This window comes from Anguilla rostrata, chromosome 5 (genome assembly GCF_018555375.3).
Source record: "Anguilla rostrata isolate EN2019 chromosome 5, ASM1855537v3, whole genome shotgun sequence".
NCBI lineage: Eukaryota > Metazoa > Chordata > Actinopteri > Anguilliformes > Anguillidae > Anguilla > Anguilla rostrata.
In genome coordinates this window covers 60,128,011-60,147,860 of record NC_057937.1, presented here as the reverse complement: position 1 = coordinate 60,147,860, position 19,850 = coordinate 60,128,011, and the positions used below count along the sequence as shown (strand labels likewise).

Genomic DNA, 19,850 nt, shown 5'->3' with positions numbered 1-19,850 from the left:
CATACAGCTGGAATCACAGAAAATGCTTTACTCTAGAGTATGACAGCAGAGCCCTATCAGAAGATGAAACTGACAACTGCAAGCTGCAAGTCCAGTTCCCTAGCCATTATGCTACACTGTCTAGCCCCAAACTACCAACTACCTGACCCTTTCAAACTTGTCTTTTTATGGAACATATGTGTCTCATTTTTGACAAATTTGAAACGTGTCGCGTTTGGTGACAGTGATCAAAAACAAGAAACCAGATTAGGATAAAATTTATCTAAGTGTGATTTGAATCAAGTCTGTTCGTACTATGGGTTGGATTTCACTGGTATGGGATGTGAACATAGACTCCCCAGCACACCTTCTCCTGTTCTCAACATTCTACTGAGCTGTAACATCCCATAATATGCGAGTGGGAGTCACCCAGCACCCTGTAGTAGAGCTGGGCATCAGGGGGTGGGGTGGGGGGGGGGTCGAACACCAGACTCAAGAATGAGGTATCATTCTAAATGCACAGAATCATAACATGAAACGCACCGTACATCAACGTAATTTAGCACCAATGGGGTGAGACTTAAAACCATCAAATCAGGCACGTCTAGATAAAGGGAACGATTCGTGGCCCAGTGAACGCTGACTAAGGGACTTGTGCAAATGCTGGTCGAGCCCAAGGACTTTCCTCAAATGCCAGACAACTTGTCATCAACATCACTGACATTTATCGGTGCACATTACTTGTTTGTGTTGCTTCACATGCAATTACGCTTAATGAGAACACTGGAAAGGGGGGAGAAAAAAGCATGGAGCAAGGCCATCTGCTTCATCTGTCACGATACTGGAAGAACACAGAGTAACGTGATGGGGACACATTCTGGCGATTTTCTGAATGCGAATGTCGAAAAATTTACATTTCGCAACATGTCTGCCCAACGCAACGCTGATGTAATTTTAACAATTGGGAAATGTCACACCAAAAGTGGAATATTAAAACCAAAAGCCTGTAGTGTATAATTGCTCAAGGGTGCCTCACTTCTCACTTGCTTATAATGCTTATATAAATAAATACATGAACAAAAATTACATATATATGAGAGAGAGAGGGGGAGAGAGAGAGGGAGAGAGTGAGAGAGAGAAAGAGAGAGAGAGAGAGAACCTATATATATTCTCTATGCATAGACTGTACAATGCTGTATAACTGAGGAAGATGAGATGGTGCTATGGAGTCAGCATTTAACAGCCTTGTTAGATGAAGGCAAAATGAGAAGGGATCTGACACGACTTAAAAGTCACAGGGCAGAGCAGCCCTCGTCGGTCTGTTTACCTTACACCACAATAAATATTTTACAAGCTCTGCTGTGGCGAAAGCCCGCAGATTTCTGAGGTCAAACATCGCAAATTCCTGAGCAGGTCCCGGCACGTAACCGGCGCACCACATTACAAATCAGATAACTTTATATGAGACCAGTACAGCGGCCATTTATCTACAACTACATCACCTTGTGTCCCGGGTGTCTTCCAGTGGTTGATAAGATCAAACCTTAAAGTATAACAAAAAAATAATAATAATAATTACGCCGTGGATCAAAATGGCCCAGCAACATTGGTTCACCAATTTCAAACGAATATGAATATGAATGAATGGGAAACTGTATTTAATTCAGGTTCACTTGTCTGATGTAAAAATGTATATAAATTATGACTGGATGCATGTGTGGACATACTAAGTGAAAGTTGTCCATGACCATGAAATGCACTTTTGTACGTCGCTTTGGATAAAAGCGTCTGCTAAATAAATGTAATGTAATGTAATAAATCTAGCCATAATGTGGCTACATAGTCGACGTATTTAGTACAGTACAACGAACACGGATACACAGAGCAGCACGTTTACCGCTTGCGTCAGTCAGTGAGCCAATGATAAACGCAGAGACATCCAAGGATTCCCCCAAGGAGTTTTAATTCAGTTCTTCCCATAAAAGACACGATATTCCCGCTATTAATCAGCGAAGTGTGAAGGTGACAGACGATGATGCAGATGACCCATCCACCAGCCAGCCAACACGACAGTGTCGTATCGCATGGAGCTCGGCCAGACTGCGATTCTACCCTACCCACTCATAAAAAAGCTCTACAGTGGATAGAGGTGAACACATAAACCAACGATTTCCAATCAACCTCCCTGATACACTGACGCAAACAGTTTTATTCTGACTATGGATAATTTGCGCACTTCCTAATAAAAAAGAACGTACTCTAGGAAGAGTTCGCTGACACGACCGCATCGCCCATAAAATCTATTAATTCTACAAACGAATTAATTATAATTTTAAGGTGCGTAATGTGAGGAGCGAATTCCATGGCACAAGTTATAAAGATCACGCGTGTAAGTTGTACATTCACTGGTTTGCATAATGGAACCTTCCCCGGTAGAAGCCTATCGTAGAACGGATTTACTAACCAAAATAAATACATTGTGTCTTTAACTGAAGTTAACGAGAGTGATGGCCAAAGGAAATGAAAATAATTAGGTAACACGGTGGCCACTTAAACTACCCATCCATCTATACCTTCAGTTTTTTTTCCTGCAAATGTTGTGTACATCTTTCAAAATGTGTCTTAACTGCAACCGCAGTTGGTGAGTGGCACGCCGCTGTTAGAACGGGGCGAAGCAGTTTTACTGACGTGTGACAGCAAACTGCACGTGGCCTCGCGCGTTAATGGCTTACCGGGGAACCTCGGCTAGATCAGGACAGATTTAGCTACAAGGAGTGCGGTCTGTTGTCCAAGGTGTGTGGTCCAGCGCCACTAAGACCGCTGTCACAGTCATTACCCGCGCCTAATAATGCCGCTAAATCACTGGAGAGGATATTTCAGGCCCGTCTAGGCTGTGCACATTATGTTTATCACCAATTTGGCTGTATACATTCTTGCTGGTGTGGTTTCGCCAGGTAGCGACAGTTGAAGCAGCCAGTAGTAGGCTACAGACACTTGGTACCGGCTTGTATGAACTGACTATAGAAAGTAACTGCGAGACGATTAATCATTTGCCTCAACAAAAATACCATATTGCCAACTTAATGACTGTAAACAGTCTCTCGATCTCTCTCTCTCTCTCCCTCTCCCTGTGTGTGTGTGTGTGTGTGTTTGAGATAGAGAGAGAGAGAGAGCCTGCGTGCGCGTGTGATTTTATTAAATCAACAATAAAAATCAAATCAATGCAATGACGAATAAACCTGGGACTTCCCTCTGAAACAAAATAACTGAAAGTTAATTCAACGTTGTCTACTTACCAGCTTTGCAGGGATCTTTGTAGTCGATTGTTTCCGCTCTGTCTTCTTCATAATAATCATAACTGTCTTCATAATCTAAGATATTGCGCATTGTCACTTTCCCGCATAAAGTCAATCCAGCAAGTAAAATTGTGATCCAATACATTGTAGGTGTTAATGCCGAATGGATACACACCAGCCAAAGTTACAAATGAATGAAAAAGTACCTCAGCCACTTTGAGGAAATGTGCTTTCCTCCGAAAAGTCTCGACGGTATTTTGTAAATGGAATTTAGAGGGACATCGCGAAGCCTCTCTCGCGCTCCGGAGCGTATATCACTTCGCCGATGACAGCGGTTAGTAAGTTTTCGAGCGTTGCAGCAACTCGCTCCGCTTTGGGATTTGCGCTCCGCTTCGCTCCTCTACGATCCCTGAATCCAGTGGACTGTGTTCTTCACGAGACGAAATCCCCGGGTGCAAGCCCTGGGAAAATAAAAGATCCAGCGCAGCATTAGAGAGAGAGTAAAAAAACACTGGTCTCTGTAAGTACAACAGGACGCAAATGTTTAAAACAACAAGCGCTGTGGGCTCGGGGCTTCTGGTGACAAGCAAACGCGGCAGGGCAGCGCGCCAGCACGAGCACTTTTTGCTAACTTACTAAAATCCTATAGGCACCCGTTCGCCGTGAGCATCCTGCTTACTTATTCATACAATCGGGGTCAGGATCCGGACCGCCTCTTATGTAGTCTCAAGATAACAGAATCTGTAACTTCACGCGAGTCGTGAGAAAACAGCGACCGACCTACAGACGCAGGGCAACCTCCGTTGCAAGGGGAAAACAACGTGTGATCCCAGACAATTGCACTCCTTTAAGCTTTGTCATTGTGGCCGGTGTGTCTTAAGGATGAGGGGAAAACAAGACGGCGACAACTGGACAGGCGCATTGGAAGACATTTCTAAGAGAATATTGCTTTTATTATACTGTTACGTCGTATACGTATTAAACTCAATTGTGCGCGAGAAATAAAAAGAGAAGGCGCGAGCTGTAAAGGAGCCTATACAATTGCTCAAAATCGTAAAGAGGAAATAATCACTAAATAAAAAACCGCGACCCTTGATGGAGAAATTCAGGATGTTGGATGTTGAATGTTTAAAACTAGCTTCCATGTAGGTGAGAGTCTGGTCATAAACAGTCCTCGCAACTATAATCTGGGTTTCCAAAGTTAAATTTTTTAGAGGCGGTGGGGGGTAGACAAGGCAGTGGTGTTACATTTAACAGACGCGCTTTATTGTGTCTGAAGCGCCCCCCCGCCCCCCCAAATAAAAACTAAAAAAAAACACAGGCACGCACACATCCACGAGCGCGCACAACTCTGGATATGTTTTTAATTATTAAAAGCCTGCATTAGGTTCTATGGGCACGTTGTCCTGTATCTTTAAATGGTCTGGGTTAGGTTACGTGGAAGGGTCAATGAGAGATGACAAGACTGCAATTTTATTGATAAATAAATAAACCATAATAATAATAATAATCAAACCAGTCAAACCTCATTCAGAAGGCGCTAATTTCAACTAGGATTCTGTATGTAAGATCAACGAATCAGCTGAATAAACTGTACTGTTTTGTATTTAAACTTGAATTTTGTGAATAAACAATAATTAACCGGCAAAATTAAAGGGATTGTTGTTGCTGTTGTTTTTCAAAATTATGGCTGCTGCAATGACAGCAGGTGTAGCATTTTCCGAGTCCAGCCGTTTTTTCCTTCAGGGGGTCAGTTAGTCTTCCATACAAAGCCGGCTTCCGCTTCAACATTCAAAGATGTAAATATTTCTGTGTAAAAGCCAACATAGCCTCTGAAAATCAAATAATTGCGGTGCATATAAGGTTCTTTTAGTGAAGACCCCTCGACATGACTGCTGAACAATTTTTTATCTTGTGGAAACTTTAGGGGAACCGCCACATGCTCCCGATTTAGCGTTTGAAATAATTAAGCATCTAGCTACAAAACAACGCTGAGCGGATGGCACCAATTCCAATGTACAATTTAATGCACATACCTTCTTCAAGTAGCCCATACCTAAGGCTTTAGTGTTTTTATAGATTCAGAAGAAATTATCTTGCATTTTAGCGGCTGTATTTTGCGCAAATCTTTGTTACTACTTCGCAATGAGAACAGAGTATTTGTGACCTGTCGCTGACTGCTATGGCTTGTTCCGAATGCGCCCATTTCCCCAGTGAGATTAGCGCGCCTCTCCAACAGAGATTAATTCTCTCGGCAAGGTACAGTGGGTGCTTACGTCACTCCATCAATCCGTCAGGCTGTCCCAACTTCACCGCTGTTTAAACTGCACTGTAAATCCTTTACAAATAGAGTGGACCTCGAATGCGGATAGACGCACTTTGGGCAACTCAGTTAGGAAAGAGCGAGGTTCTCCCCACGACGTATTTGAATGAATTGAAGGTGCAATATCAATGTGGCTTCAGCGAAAGGTGTCAGTGAGCCTTAAACATAATTTTTCATCATATTCAGGATAATAATTGAAATAGATTTACGAGCCATCGGGGAAAAGTTACTGGTCAGTGCTGTTTTCAAGGACAACGTGGTGCAGTAGTTAAGGTTACCTTCGTGAATAGAAGTGGGCGGAACCAAGGAAAGGCGCAAACCAAACCTGAGGTACCTCGTTAGTCTTAGAATACCTGGAGGAAATCCTTCCATGTCGATGAACACAAGCCAGTCAATCAAATTTCCAGCTGATAATTTAGGTAACTTAGGTAACCTGAATTACCTGCATACATTGAAGAAGAAAATATTTATCTGTATGTGAGAGAGAGAGAGAGAGAGAGAGAGAGAGAGAGAGAGAGAGAGAGCTTCTTATCGAACAAAAAATGATTGACAGTCTAACAATCTAACTGCCAGTCCAGCATACTGCTGCGACCTGCTGGCGGGAGTGCAGAATGCAATGTCAGCATTAAGCACTGATGACCTCAGGATACATTGAACCGTTTGTTGACGGATGCATCAGTTCGACATTCTAACCGACATTCTACACAATGGCACTAACTGCAGTGAGATTGCAAATCTCAAATGTGTAGCAAAAAAAAGAAAAATGCAATTCATTACAGTTTTTTGAAAAGCCACAAAGGCAATGGCAATGATGTCATCATAGTGACAGACAGCCCTGTTCATGACACTGCAGGGCAGAAACCTCTGGGCTAGATTCTTCCAGTCACCATTCAAGTGGACACAGTATCTTAAACTATAATCCACCCATCCATTTTTTAAACTGCTTATTCCAGGTCAGTGTCGCAAGGGGCTGGATGGAGCCTATACCAGCATGCAGTGGGAGAGAGGCAGGAATATTCCCTGGACAGGTCGCCGATCCATTGCAGGTCCAGCAGCTATATCCAATTAATTAAAGTTTGACTTGTCGTTACACCAACGCCCCCTTCATCAATGGCCTGGAGCGGATTTGGACAGGAAGGACCCTAAAATGCAAATAATGTTTTGTTTCTTTTAAAGAACTGCAAACATTTAAATGGAATTACGTCCACTGTAAGCGGCAGTACGTTCCATGCCATTATTGAGATTAATGTCTGCTGTTCAGATTGGGGAGGCTATTTAAAGCAGCAAAGGTGAACGGTGCACTTTAGAAACTTTCAAAGTCCATCCCTTGCATGTTTTCTTAAAGTGGCACAAAACCACTAAACAAAGTTTCAAGTTGTTCCTTAGCTCAAAACTCAGAGAGCCATCCCTTTAACCATCCCTTTAATTTCTCAATTATAATCCTTTCCCAAGAGTAACAGCAGCAAAGGGTTCATTGAATCCATATGGCAAATCAATATTTTTTTACAGTCTCAATATGAACCTACAGAGCATGAGCAGATAATTGTCATAGAGCAACATTACATTTATTTAGCAGATGTTTTTATCCAGAGCGATGTACAAAAGTGCACATCATGGTCATTGGAACAACTACAAAACACGGGTTCAGTAAGGTACAATACTCATTTCGTACAGTTATTTATTGCCAAGAACACAGTTCAGTTCACACAGTGAACATTATTCTGACCTAATTCATGCCAATTCAAATTAGGTGGAAGAACAAGCTGCAATATTAGGATGAAAAACTGCAATATTTATAATTATTATGGGGATGTTGATTATTCTGAAAGATTTCAGTTGAATATTCTCTGCCTGCAGACCCCACTATGAACAGTGAGGGAGAGGCAAGGTCGGACTGGCGCGATGCATTGTGGGAACAGCATTAGATTTTTGGCTGTTACTTAGATAAACAGGAAAGAATCTCAAATGAGCTGGTTTTTACTGCTTAAGAAAAGCTCTTTGGTGTGGAGTCCCGATCGTAAAAGGCCTGGAACACCACATACATTTATAAGTGTGTGGTTATTTGTGTTAAACTTTAATGGATGAGACAAATACACACAGTTTATACATCCACTCCAAAAACATGTTAACCTCATTTTATGTGATCTCTGTGAACCCCATGCACTTATCTGAAATGGTATTGAACATATACAATTACAAACTATTAAACACATAAGACCATTATACAAACCTACCATTCAGCTCATTATGGTCTATAATTTTGATTGCTATTTATTGCACGTCATAAAAATATATATAATATAGTGTAAGGATAAAATTCAATCATAATGTCGTTTTCACTCCACAGTACTTATTTTAGCATTAATGTGTGGTCTTCAACATTATTCATTCAGGCTTGTGGCCTAAATAACTAAATGCATATGCATTTTCCCTCCGCTGCAGTAAAAGTAATTGTCCGGTTAAAAAGCGTTGTTTAGTTAACTGATAAAATGTTCCCATGTTACAACTTCCAATTTCCCATCGTCATAGTGAGTGCACGGTCCATATCACAGCATGGTGTTACTCTGCCATGTACGTCTTACACGATCCATAACACCAATAAAACAGTCCCGCCAAACGCCCATAACGACTTCCTCTTGTCTTTTCGTTTTGGTGTCTGATATCCGTTTTTTATGTTCCCGCCGCAGCTGGACGGCGGTGAACCCCTCGTCATCGTGCACGTCTGCATTTGATCTTCTGGAGCCGTTTCGCGGCGCGTGATTAATGGGAAATGGGAAACGGTCGTCGGAGCTGTGACGAGCGAAAGGTTTGGCCAAGTCAAACAGGCGCAGACAGAGAGACTGGTCTCCGGCCGTTTGGGAGTGGCCGATGGGGGGGAAGGATGCCCTCCGGTTAAAGAAAGCAGTATTCTAATGCTGACAGACGCGGTAAAAGACCGGAAGATCTAAGTTCGCCAAACCCCAAAACCGCATACATCAGAAGACTTCATAACACGATCAAAGTTTAGCTTTTACTTATTTTGAGTTAGTTTCAGTACCCTCTGAACTGAACGGTTCTTGTGAAGAGGAAGAAGAAGAAGAAGAAAACATTTTTAATTGTTAATCAAAGTAAAGGACAAATGTTGATTGAATCTGAGCCAAAATGCTGAGCTGTGCACTCTAAGAAAAGTGTTCAGGTTTGAAGGGAGCTAGTTCAGGTTCAGAACTTTGACCAGCTGCAGTCTTGAAGAAAGGTCATTCAGCTTCATATTTCAACAGTTAATTGCCATAAAATGTGGAGTTTGGCAATTATAATGTCACCATTATCACCAGTATTTCATTTTCCTAGGAGGACAGTGGGATGGAATTATTTCTGTGAATCGTCTATTTTTCTGTGTTATGACTTCAGTTAATTTAGTTAATGTCATAGAAATCAAAAGTCCCTATAATTAAACGACTGGTGTGCTACATACATTTCCATATCCATGTACCGTGTTCATCAATCAGAGATATTTAACAGATCAGAATATTTATTTATTTATTTATTTATTTATTTATTTATTTATTTATCTATCTCTGTGAGGGGGTTAGGAGACTTAATGAGAGGTGATTTATGGTTGCAATATCCTACAGAGGAAAAACAAGCATTTAAATTTTCCGGTTTCCTGTTGTGATATCCTGGTAGCTTTTGGCTACATATGGACACAATACGACTTTCACAACTCTCACACAGCCCTTGAGCAGCAATACTTTCTGAAAAAAAAACAGTTCCTCTATGATGTCACAATCACATGATTCAACTCTTAGGACAGGTGCAGAGTTCCATAAGTCTTTATTACTACACACACACACACACACAAAAAAACCTGAATTATACTTTGTGCACACTGGTGAGATAATGGCATGTAAGTATGTATAAGAATACGATCTCCGAGCTTTAGCCTATAAAGGTGCAAAACATACAGCCAGGGTGCTGAAACCCATTATTAAAGCTTTCTGGGAACCATTTGCGGTGTGTTATTAGGCAATGGCTTAAAAGGCAGTGACAGTCCGCGGCGTACTGTGTGGGTGCTCAGTGACGCACGTTAAGTCATCTTGAACCACACATAAACTTGAAGCTTTAAACATTCTTGCAGTGAGAAACATGGTTTTGCTAAAGAGATCATTAATGTGCAGCTGTGGGCTTCTTGCCGATGGACTTTTTTTTTCTGTTCTTGGTTTTGTTGCTATAAAGATTTTTACATTCAGATTCGTACAAAAAATATATCTGGAAACAAAGTGAATCTCTGCAAAAGGCTTGCAATTCTGGCTGATTGCGGACAATTTCAGCAAATTTCATTGACCACAGCTATATGATCACAAGGCCAGTATTAAATCTAAACATGTGCACTTTGTCCTTAACTTTGAGGTAAAGTGAAAGCAAGTGGTGCACTTCATGATTTCTTTCTCAAACATTTTTTTTTTCATTTCTGGAACTGGATCTGCCACAATGTTGTGAAAATACAGTAATATTGAACACTTACACTTGTTTTTTCTTCAGGAGATAAAGACACTGCATTTCAGTTCAATTAAATAGCTGCCCGTCTGTAGAAATGCCTGGAACACTCTGACTTTGTGTGTCTCTGACTTTGACCGCAATTAGTGCGAAACAATTAAAATGGCAACAGTGAAAAGTTCTAAGTGCAGTCTGGGAAATGCTCCCGTCAAGATGCTGCCTCCACAACCAAACGGGAATCTAACCCCCAAAAACTGATCCCCAGCGTTCTGGACACGCTTAGCGCCATGGCGGGTTGAGGCCCTTGGACAAGGCTGTCCGTGGCCCCGAGGAAGCCGGTTTTGACTAATGGATCCTGAAAGTGCAGCGAGAAGGCCATCTGGCCGTCTGTCTTCTCAGCACTTTTCCCTCGAGCGCCTGGGCCTGGCTCACATTGACCTCACAACCCCTTCGGCTCCACGCCCAAGTGCCTCGGGGCGAAGGTCAAAACAGGCACTTACGTTTCTGACAGAAAAACGACTGGACCTACACGCGTATATGTCAGACCCATCGACGAACGATAACGGATTGCTCTGCGACGGGGGTGTAAATTTTAACTTTTTTGGGGGTGTAAATTTTGACTTGTGCACACACACAGGACTTGGCGTCGTGTTTTCCAGGAGGCCGAGTTAGACGTAGCGTGTCCTTCGCAAAGTTTTTTTTAATTTTGCTTGGCACAAATTTCGAGAGCGGTTATCATGGAGGGAAGTTGTGCCCTTTCATCTCATTGTTGTTTAAAGTGAGACAGATCGAAAGACTCGTCTCTGATAAAGAAGGCCTTATGAGAACAAATCCTGTGTGCACAGCATTTATCCCAAACAAAGAAAGATGTGCATCCTCTTTAAAATGAAAAAAATAAATAAAAAATAAGCGAGTCTGGCAGAAAAAAAAATACAGCACTTGAAAGTTTGTTTTGTAAATCGTTTCGTTTGCCTTTTTGGCGAAAACGTAAGGGATTATTTTGAACGGGATTGCGGGAAGGAAGTCGTGGGGAACATCGTATCTGCGAAAGACCCGTCTATGAGCAGAGGAACAATGATACACAAGACGGCCGGGAAACGGTCGCCATACATCACGCCTGATTTGTTTAAAGACGCGACCTTTCGAATAAGTCGAGTGTATAAAGGATAAGTCACACGCACAAATAAAACGGAGTCACATGACCGCGTGGGTGTGTGTTTGCGCAATAAAACATCTTATCACGAATACCGCCGTCACCTCTGTGCACTTCTTCGGAGCGAAACATAAACGCGTGTCACTCACAGCCGCAGCGTCCGTAGCCGACAGCCAGAGGGCAGGATATCCTGTTTTAAAACAGAGAGCGACCTGCGGCGACGCCCCCCTGCGACTGTTTACACGACGGGCCGGCGTGACGTGACCGCGCGATGCTTTCCCACGCGTGCGTTCCGCCGGTTGTGCATCGCGTGACGCAAAATCGAATCGACCTGATTCGTCACGGCGCCGTTTACGACAAGCTGTCACGAAGGGAAACTTTAACGGAGAAACGGAAGGAAGATTTTGGGGGGAAAAACTGAGCCCATGAGCCCCCTAAAAATCAAATGAGATTTAAAAAAAAAAAAAAATCTCCAGCAGGGATAAAAACCCTCAAACGATGGTGGGAAAAAACTCCCCGATGGGAAGAAGTTTTGGGAGGAACCTGGCTACAGAGGGGGAGCCCATCCTCCACTGGCCGGCCTGGTGTAAAGTAGCGGCAGAATGGATGGTAACATCATTGCAATAAGGGATCTATCACAGCAAATACTCAAATGGGTTGCGCAGGTATAATGTGAGTGCATCATGGCATTTTAATGAGAAAGAGATTCAGACCAAGAGAAAGAATTCATCCCACCTTTATCCTTTACTGGGTCATTACAGAGAATCACACAAAGGTGAAAGGAAACCTTCCACACCAAACACAGTTGTCATATGTAGCCTCATATGTCTTTGTTCATGTTTGACTGTGTTTCTGGATGCTTTGGTAATACTGAACAATGTATTTCCTGTTAGGAAAGCATTTAAAATTTTGACGAGGAAACTGCAAAAAGAGACAACCAGTGTATCTGTTTGTGTTTGGAGGTCGGTGGCTGGGGGGGGAGTTATTTGAGTTGAAAGGGTATTTCAGTTGAGATTCCCTCCCCTGGTAAAATAAAGCACAGCGATGTTCTCAGGCGGCTTCTCTTGCCGTAATTTGTCGGAGTCTGTAAAACTTGAAGACGCGAAAAACAAACAGAGAGGAAGCCACCAAGCCACTAAGCTGATGCAAAACATCGCGGCGGCCATGGAAACCACCGCCGCCTCCCCAGCGGCTTTCGGTCGCGGCCGTGGCGGACGACTGCTTCGCCCTCGCCGGCGGTTCCTGCGGTGCCTTGCATCTGCGGCACTGGACCATCCCTGCATTCTTGTGGGCTCCCTAGAGCATGTGTTTGGAGTTATATACATATATATATATATATATATAGGAACAAACAGGTTTAATTGCCAACCGAACACAAGCGCAGACCAATTCACATGTCTCTCTCTCTCTCTCCAGGGGTCTTGTTATTCCCCTCTTTCACCATTTTTTTTTCTCATGTATGCGAAGAAAATAATGCCGTGATGTCAAAGTTGAACTTAGGATCTTGCCTTTACGTAAGAAATGCCACGCAGAATTTCACATGTGGAGTTCTGGGTCAAACATGAGAAAAATGTTCACACGCATGTGATAGCTTCCTGGTTCTTTGCCACTACCCATATGTTGTACATATTTATACGACTGTCGGCAAAAAAATGACGGTATGTGAAAAGTCATGATTTTAAAGCGAATCTCTAAAACTGCAAAATAATTCAAGCGTGGAAAAGCGTGCCCACATTGGGAGTTGGTAAATTCTTCCCTATTTAGAGTTTCTCTGGCTGTGTGTACAGCTCGGATAAAGCCTTTGTTCCTGTGTTTGAAACAGCATTAGTCAGATTACACAGCATGAGGCTGAAAATAAACGGCGGTAATTACCAGATGCACACGCAGAGGGATGCAGCTGTCTGTCAGAATTCGGTGGGGGGGGGGGGGGGGGTGGAGGCCAACCAAGGCGAAGCACTCTGCCAATAACAGAGAGAGGGGAGGAGGACCAGAGACCAGGCTCAGCAAGGAGCTGATTAACTTCTGCTGATGATTACATGAGGTAGAGGGGAAAACAGTTATTAACGGGACAGCGCAGATCCCATGAGCGCATGCGTCCCCCTCTCGGGACTTCCGCTGGACGAGCTGGCACTGATGCCAGTGGACTGAACCCGGTGTCGTTGCAGCTATTCAACTTGTCTGCAATCCATTCAGCCCTTAAGTTTCAGTTGCAAAGTAGGAAAGCGCTAGTCATGTTTTCCTGATCCTTAATGCTGAACCTACTTTGAACCGGAGGTTTTTTGGAATGTTTGTTTCTTTGTTCGTTTTCTTTTTTCTAAATTCTAAGTCAGTGTTCTAGAACTCCGCTGCTTTCAGTTACCAGCAGTGATTGTGACATCAGCATTAGAATGTTCAGTTAAGAACATTCTAAATTCACATATTTCTAACCTTGCACTTGAAAAAAAAGGGTTAATAGCAATTATCCACAGAACCCACCAAATGATGAGAGCTACACGGGAAGCAAAAAAAAAAAAACAGGAAGTTTGTTTTAATTCTTCATTCAAGATCTGAGTGCTATGCCTTTAACGACAGACGCTGCGTTTGGAATTAAAGCCCATTTTTAGTAAAAGAAGGCAAAAGTTTGATAGCCCAAGAAATGGAGTATTGCTTTGATTAATCCGCAGATGATGAATGATTCCAAGCCTATTTTAGTCTGCCAAGAGTATTTAATGCCATGGAAATGCTTCTGGTTACTGTTATAGTTGCTGTTTTTCCAAAAAAAATTAAACACTATTCTCACATTGCTTTATATCTGTTTGCCATATTTGGCCAAGTTAAAGGACCAAATTAGTGATGGTTTTCTAAGGGTGACCTGTGTTCTGTAGCTTTCCATTGGCTAATTTAGCTAGAAGTGACCTCTGTTCTTTTGCTTTCCATTGGCTAATTTAGCTAGAAGTGACCTCTGTTCTTTTGCTTTCCATTGGCTAATTTAGCTAGAAGTGACCTCGGTTCTTTTGCTTTCCATTGGCTATCTTCGATAGAAGTGAGTTGGGGGACATTCGAGCGACTGCAATTAGCATCGCAGGGAGAAAGAAACCAGCCCCAGACACCACTGGTCAGCACAGGCATGAGCTCTCACACCAGCGTTTAGTTAGAGTTGGAAGAGGGATGGGAAAGAAAGGGTTGTGGGGGAAAAAAAGAGGAGGTGTTTTCAGCGTGCAAGCTCCTGCCAAAGCCTCAGGTCAATGTCTCAAGCAAAAGGTATCGCTTTACGAGGACAGGCGAGGGCTGAGAACGCAGAGGCAGGGAGAAACAGGAGCGCGGACGGCTGCTGACGCAGCGTTAGCGGTGCCAGCGGTCCCGCGTTAAGCCGGGACATCCTACAATTTCAGCCAAAAAAAATGTCCCCCACCAGACCCGCATGTTACAATCGCTTAGCAGGACGAGACGCAGAACGACATGGAGAACTTCAGTGTAACTGGGGGTCGCTTCAACAAGCCAATGTGTTCCATAGAACGATGTGAAGAACTTCAGCGTAACTGGGGGTCGCTTCAACAAGCCAATGTGTTCCATAGAACGACGTGAAGAACTTCAGTGTAACTGGGGGGTCACTTCACCAAGCCAATGTGTTCCGTAGAACGACGTGAAGAACTTCAGTGTAACTGGGGGTCACTTCAACAAGCCATTCTGTTCCATAACCACACATTTGGGCCACGGAATTTTGGCGACCTGCCTAGTGCGATTTATACGCCTGTGCACTTCAGAACGGGGACATTCAACCCTGGACAGCGTTACTGCTGGTCGTCTTTCCAATCTGATGATTAATTGATTGATTATGTCAGTGATTGGTCCGAGATCCCGTCCAACTGGTGTCCCCAGGTGTCTAAACTAATCGGCCCAATTAGAGGTGAAGAAGGAAAACCAGCAGGACTACTGGGCTTTAGGGCCATGTTTGAGCATCAATCATACTGAAAGTCATGTAAAACCATGTAAGTGAAATTGTTTTACGTGACTGTAAAGGAGCAGAACACAGCTGCTGGTCCTTTTTTTTTGGGATCTGCAGTTTCATCCAGGGATCTACAAGAAACTCTCTCAACCAAATCTCTTCACAATTTCTATCTCTTATTTGCATCATCTCTGTCAAGCTCGGAAAAAGAAAAGTAACATGAATTCTGTTCCAAATATTAGCACAAGCTCGATTCAGCTTGTAGGCCAGAACGGAAAAAAAAAAAAAATTAAAATTTAAGCCCAAGGCACGCACTCGGGGCATCCCCGCGGCTCGAGCCAGAGCGGTCTGAAGAGACCACGGCAAGGAGCCGCGAGAGTTCAAAGGAACTCAACGTTGCCGGTCCGCAGAAAGCGGCTGACTCAGCGCTCCCTCAGGAAATGCGGCAGCTGCGATTCGCTCGCTCGCTTTGTGTTCGGCTGCTCCCGGCTCTGGTTCTCATAGATACGCTTCCTTTTTACCGTGGAAAACGTGGAAGTGAATTACATCGCCTCCACTGCGCGCGCGAGAGAGAGAGAGAGAGAGAGAGAGAAAAAAAAGATGAATCACTTTTAATGGCTTCTGGAAACGCGGGAGCTGCGACGGCCAGGGGTTTTTTTTGGGGGGGGGGGCTGAAAAAGAGTCATTCCCGTGGCAGCCGATTGACTTATAAATTGTAAAATTAAATAATATCGCTGGTGCTCAGCATTTCTTTTTTTCTGTTGGTGCTTTAATTTCTCTCTCTCTCTCTCTCTCTCTCTCTGTCTCTCCCCTCTCTCTCTCTCTCTCTCTCTCTCTCTCACTTCTGTCCTCTCCCCCCTCATCCCCCTCTCTTCCTTCTCTCTCCTCTCAGTCATCTCCTCTCATCTTCATACTCTCTCTCTCTCTGTCTCTCCCCCCTCTCCCTCTCTCCCTCTCTCTCTCTCTCTCTCTCTCTCTCTCTCTCTCTCTCTCTCTCTCTCTCTCTCTCCCTCTCTCTCTCTCTCTCTCAGGTTCTCTCTCTGCCAAAGCAAAGTTTCCCGTTCACAAATTTCCTGTTGCATAAATGTCTTCAAACTTTCATTTTTACACACAAGGCACTCTTACGAGATGTCCGTTCTTTATTCGCTGATAAGACACTTTAAAAAGAATAAGATACCACAAATCAAAACACATTACAGAAGAGGAAAGTGTGAAAGAAAAACATGCAGATGTGAACCAGCTGTAAAAACAATAAGAACCCTATTGTGCTCGTGTTCTTTCGAAAGTTCCACCCAATCAACAGCTGGTGAAAGTTGGCTATCGCGCGCGAAAGCGAGACACGACTTCAGTAGGCTAATCAGCGCGGGACGCGTACGCTACGAGGGCTAATGTGTCTGATGATGGCTAGGGGCTTCCTGAGAAAAGCGTGTGCATCAGATAAGCACTGGGGCCTTGGGGAGATAATGAGTTAGCTCAAGGCTGTCTCCAGCAGCTTTAAAAAAAAAAAAATTTTTTTAATTATTTGGGAAAGCTTGTGAGCTCTTCCCTCCTCACGTGTTGACAATGGGCTCCCTGGCTGCACGGAAGGTTCAGATTTTGCGAACAGCTGCGTGCGCACGGGATCCGTGAGGGCGAGTTCACGTCGCTGCCAGCCGCGGCCGAAAACGGAAGTGGCACTTCCACTGGATTGCCGGACAGGAAGGGAGAAGGTTGTGTTTTGCAAAGGATGCTGGCTGTAGTAAGTGCCATGCTCAGCTTTGGGTATAAATGATGGCCAGGACTGTTCCCTGCCAGCACGCTGCCAGTAGTTTATCCTTACAGCTATTTAACACATAATTTGCTCTTCAGTTTGCAATGCTGAGAAGAAATGTGGACAAGAAGGCACTGCTGTATTTGAAAAATATACATCCACCACCCGCTGGACACCCCCGACACCCCAGCTCCCTTGTTTGACTGAATATGAGTGATGCAATGGTCAGCTTATTTCTGTAAACAAACAAAAACAAAGTAAAAACAAAACTCAAATAACTTTAAGTTTATTAATACTTCATTTTCGTAAAGACACTACTTGCATTTGGCACAATAATGGAGCATCGCGTAGTTCTGGCAGGCCACGAGAGTCAAGCGCTCCGGCTGAATCAGCTGATGGCTCAGCTGAGTGATGTTCGCCTATCACAGTACTATCACAGCCTATTCACTAACAGGGCGGTCTACTTAAACAGCCTCCCTCTACTCATTCTGCTGCTCCTCCTGCATGCAAGCTGCTGCACGTTGCTTCGTAAATCCCCTCCACCACCCCAGCTCCATCCCTATGCGTCAAGAATTTGCATTTCTCCATCCCTATGTGTTAAGAAATTGCATTGCTCCATCCCTATGTATTAAGAAATTGCATTTCTCCATTCATATGTGTTAATAATTTGTATTGCTCCATTCCTACATGTTAAGAATTTGTATTGCTCCATCCCTATGTGTTAAGAAATTGCATTTCTCCATTCCTATGTGTTAAGAATTTGTATTGCTCCATTCCTATGTGTTAAGAATTGTATTGCTCCATCTCTATGTGTTAAGAACTTGCTCTGCTGCTGGATCTGTTCTGTGTGTACCCCTCTAGGGGGGTTTGGCTGCTGGCCTCCCGGCCTTATCCATGTGGGCTGCGTGGTTGGCGGGAGAGCTCCAGAACAGAGCCATACCGCCAAACATAACTGTATTGCGTTTTATTGTCAATAAAGTTCTACTTTGATGACAGTGGTCCTGACAGAACTTGCATGTTTTTTTCCCCGTTTTTCCCAGAAGTTCACGGCCAGCTCTCAGTGAACCTCAGTGAGATGGTTATTGTTGCTGTCGTCACTGTGCAGTGGCTGACTCACCGCGAGCGAGCCTCGAGCTCGGTCGATGACAACTCCCAGAAATCCTCGCGGCCAAAGGTCTTTCTCTCAGAGCCGGTGACGACAAGTTCGCCGGCATTCGCTGTGTGTGACGCGTAGGGAGCGAGAGGGGGGGGGGCGGGGTGTTTTCTGTCGATGACGCAGCGCAGTCGAAAGTGTGCTTCGGTCACGGCGCGAACGCTGTTTGCTCTGGGTCCCGCTGGGCACGATCTGGTGCGTCATCCGCGTCCGCTCGCGGCTGGGACGCCTGGCCGACCGCCGCAGAACCTCGCCCCAGACTGCCCCTGGGTCGATTGTCAACCAGCAGATACGTCCCTTTTTTCCTGGACTCTGTGTCGCAATCACGTCTCTTTTCCTTTTTCCCCCCCCCCCTTGCGTAGAGAGTATGCGGTTCCCTATTGGGCACCACGACCATGTAAATAAAATAAATCAACCCACGGCCTTCCATGTTTTATTTTTTATTGTTTTAAACTTCACGTGCCTGCGATTGGGATAATGCCTTCACATGGTGTGATTTGTCCTTAGCGTTGAGCTCCAGCTCTGTTCTGCTCTTCTCCTTTCTTTGGCTCCTTGCTCATCATTATTTTCTAGTGTTTATCTATTCACTTTAAAGACATACAAATCTTGAGGAGGGCAGAATATATATACTTTTAAAGAGGATGCCTATATACTGACGTGTCACCTCATGTGGTGAATGAAGTTTTGTGAAACCAAAAAAAAAAAGTTCAAATAGACTGCAATTGGCAGTTAATGCAATAAGTTTTAATGAGTCTTAGCAGTCAAGAAGAGATAATATGTACGTTTTATGCTGGGAAGCTTTTAAAAACGCATTAAAAGCAAAACCTGTGGGGCATCCTGAGTCATTTCAGAGTTATAAAATGGTTATGAGTTTGTGAAATGAAGGAATATTACTGCACTCTGTCAACAAAATCACTTTGAATGTGGTGTAAAGGAGAAACAGGGGATGTTGGGCCTTATTGTGCCACAAAATATTAACTCAGTTCTGCATTCTGAGGCTCATAATCGGAAAACAGGCGCTTGCGGTGTCTTACTACGATAATGACGAGAAGCACAATCCCGTAGTAATGGTGCTCTTCATAAGTTGTAAAATTCGTAAAATGAAGATGAATTAATTTTTTGTGCCCTTACCACATCTACTACTCCAGTTTCCTTCCACAGTCCAAATACATGCATGTAGACTGATTGGAGACTCTAAATTGCTCATGGGTAATGTGACTGGTGTGTGTGCCCTGCGATAGATTGGCAACCTGTCCAGGATGCATTCCTGCCTCCCGCCCAGTGCATGCTGGGATAGGCTCCAGCACCCCCTGTGACTCCAGCACCCCCAGGATAAGCAGGTATAGATAATTGGGGGCCGTTATGGCTGTGTGTGTCCAGGGCTTTGTCTAGAACTGTTGGCAGTGATTCTTTAGCAGTGGGGGGAGCGGTGGTGTATACTGGTTAGGGAACTGGCTCTGAAGGTCACAGGTTCAGGACCCAGGTAGGAAACTTGTTCCCTTGAGCAAGGTGCTTAACCTGAATTGCTTCAGTAGGTATGTATCAAGCTGTCTTATTGTGTGCTGTGCAAAAAAAAAAAAAGCAAAATCACTCCGCTTCTTTTTTCCCATGGATTAGGAAACTACCCCCCAAAAAGATGATTCATACATAATGAAATACTGTTGTCACATTTTTGATTCATTGACTTCCTGCATCTCAGACTAAAACATCCCACCGTGTTAGCTTTTAATTTTTAATTTGCCATCCACATGCTTATTGCATTATTATCATGATTCATAAAGACAGCTGAGGCTGTTTC

At 43.8% G+C, this 19,850-nt stretch overlaps 1 protein-coding gene across 4 annotated transcripts in view; it reads right to left on the bottom strand.

The window, feature by feature from the left end:
- Positions 1 to 4,451, bottom strand: part of tll1 (tolloid-like 1) — a 77,410-nt gene extending 72,959 nt beyond the window's left edge. Inside the window, exons 1-2 of one of the 4 annotated variants that reach the window (XM_064337500.1) lie at positions 3,912 to 4,451; positions 3,276 to 3,736 (exon numbers count right to left, since the gene is read on the bottom strand). In XM_064337500.1, coding sequence (XP_064193570.1) covers positions 3,276 to 3,420 — 145 coding nt within the window. In that variant the 5' untranslated portion in view covers positions 3,421 to 3,736; positions 3,912 to 4,451. The other 3 variants (XM_064337502.1, XM_064337503.1, XM_064337499.1) reach the window with 3 other exon arrangements.
- Positions 4,452 to 19,850: the final 15,399 nt, after the last annotated feature.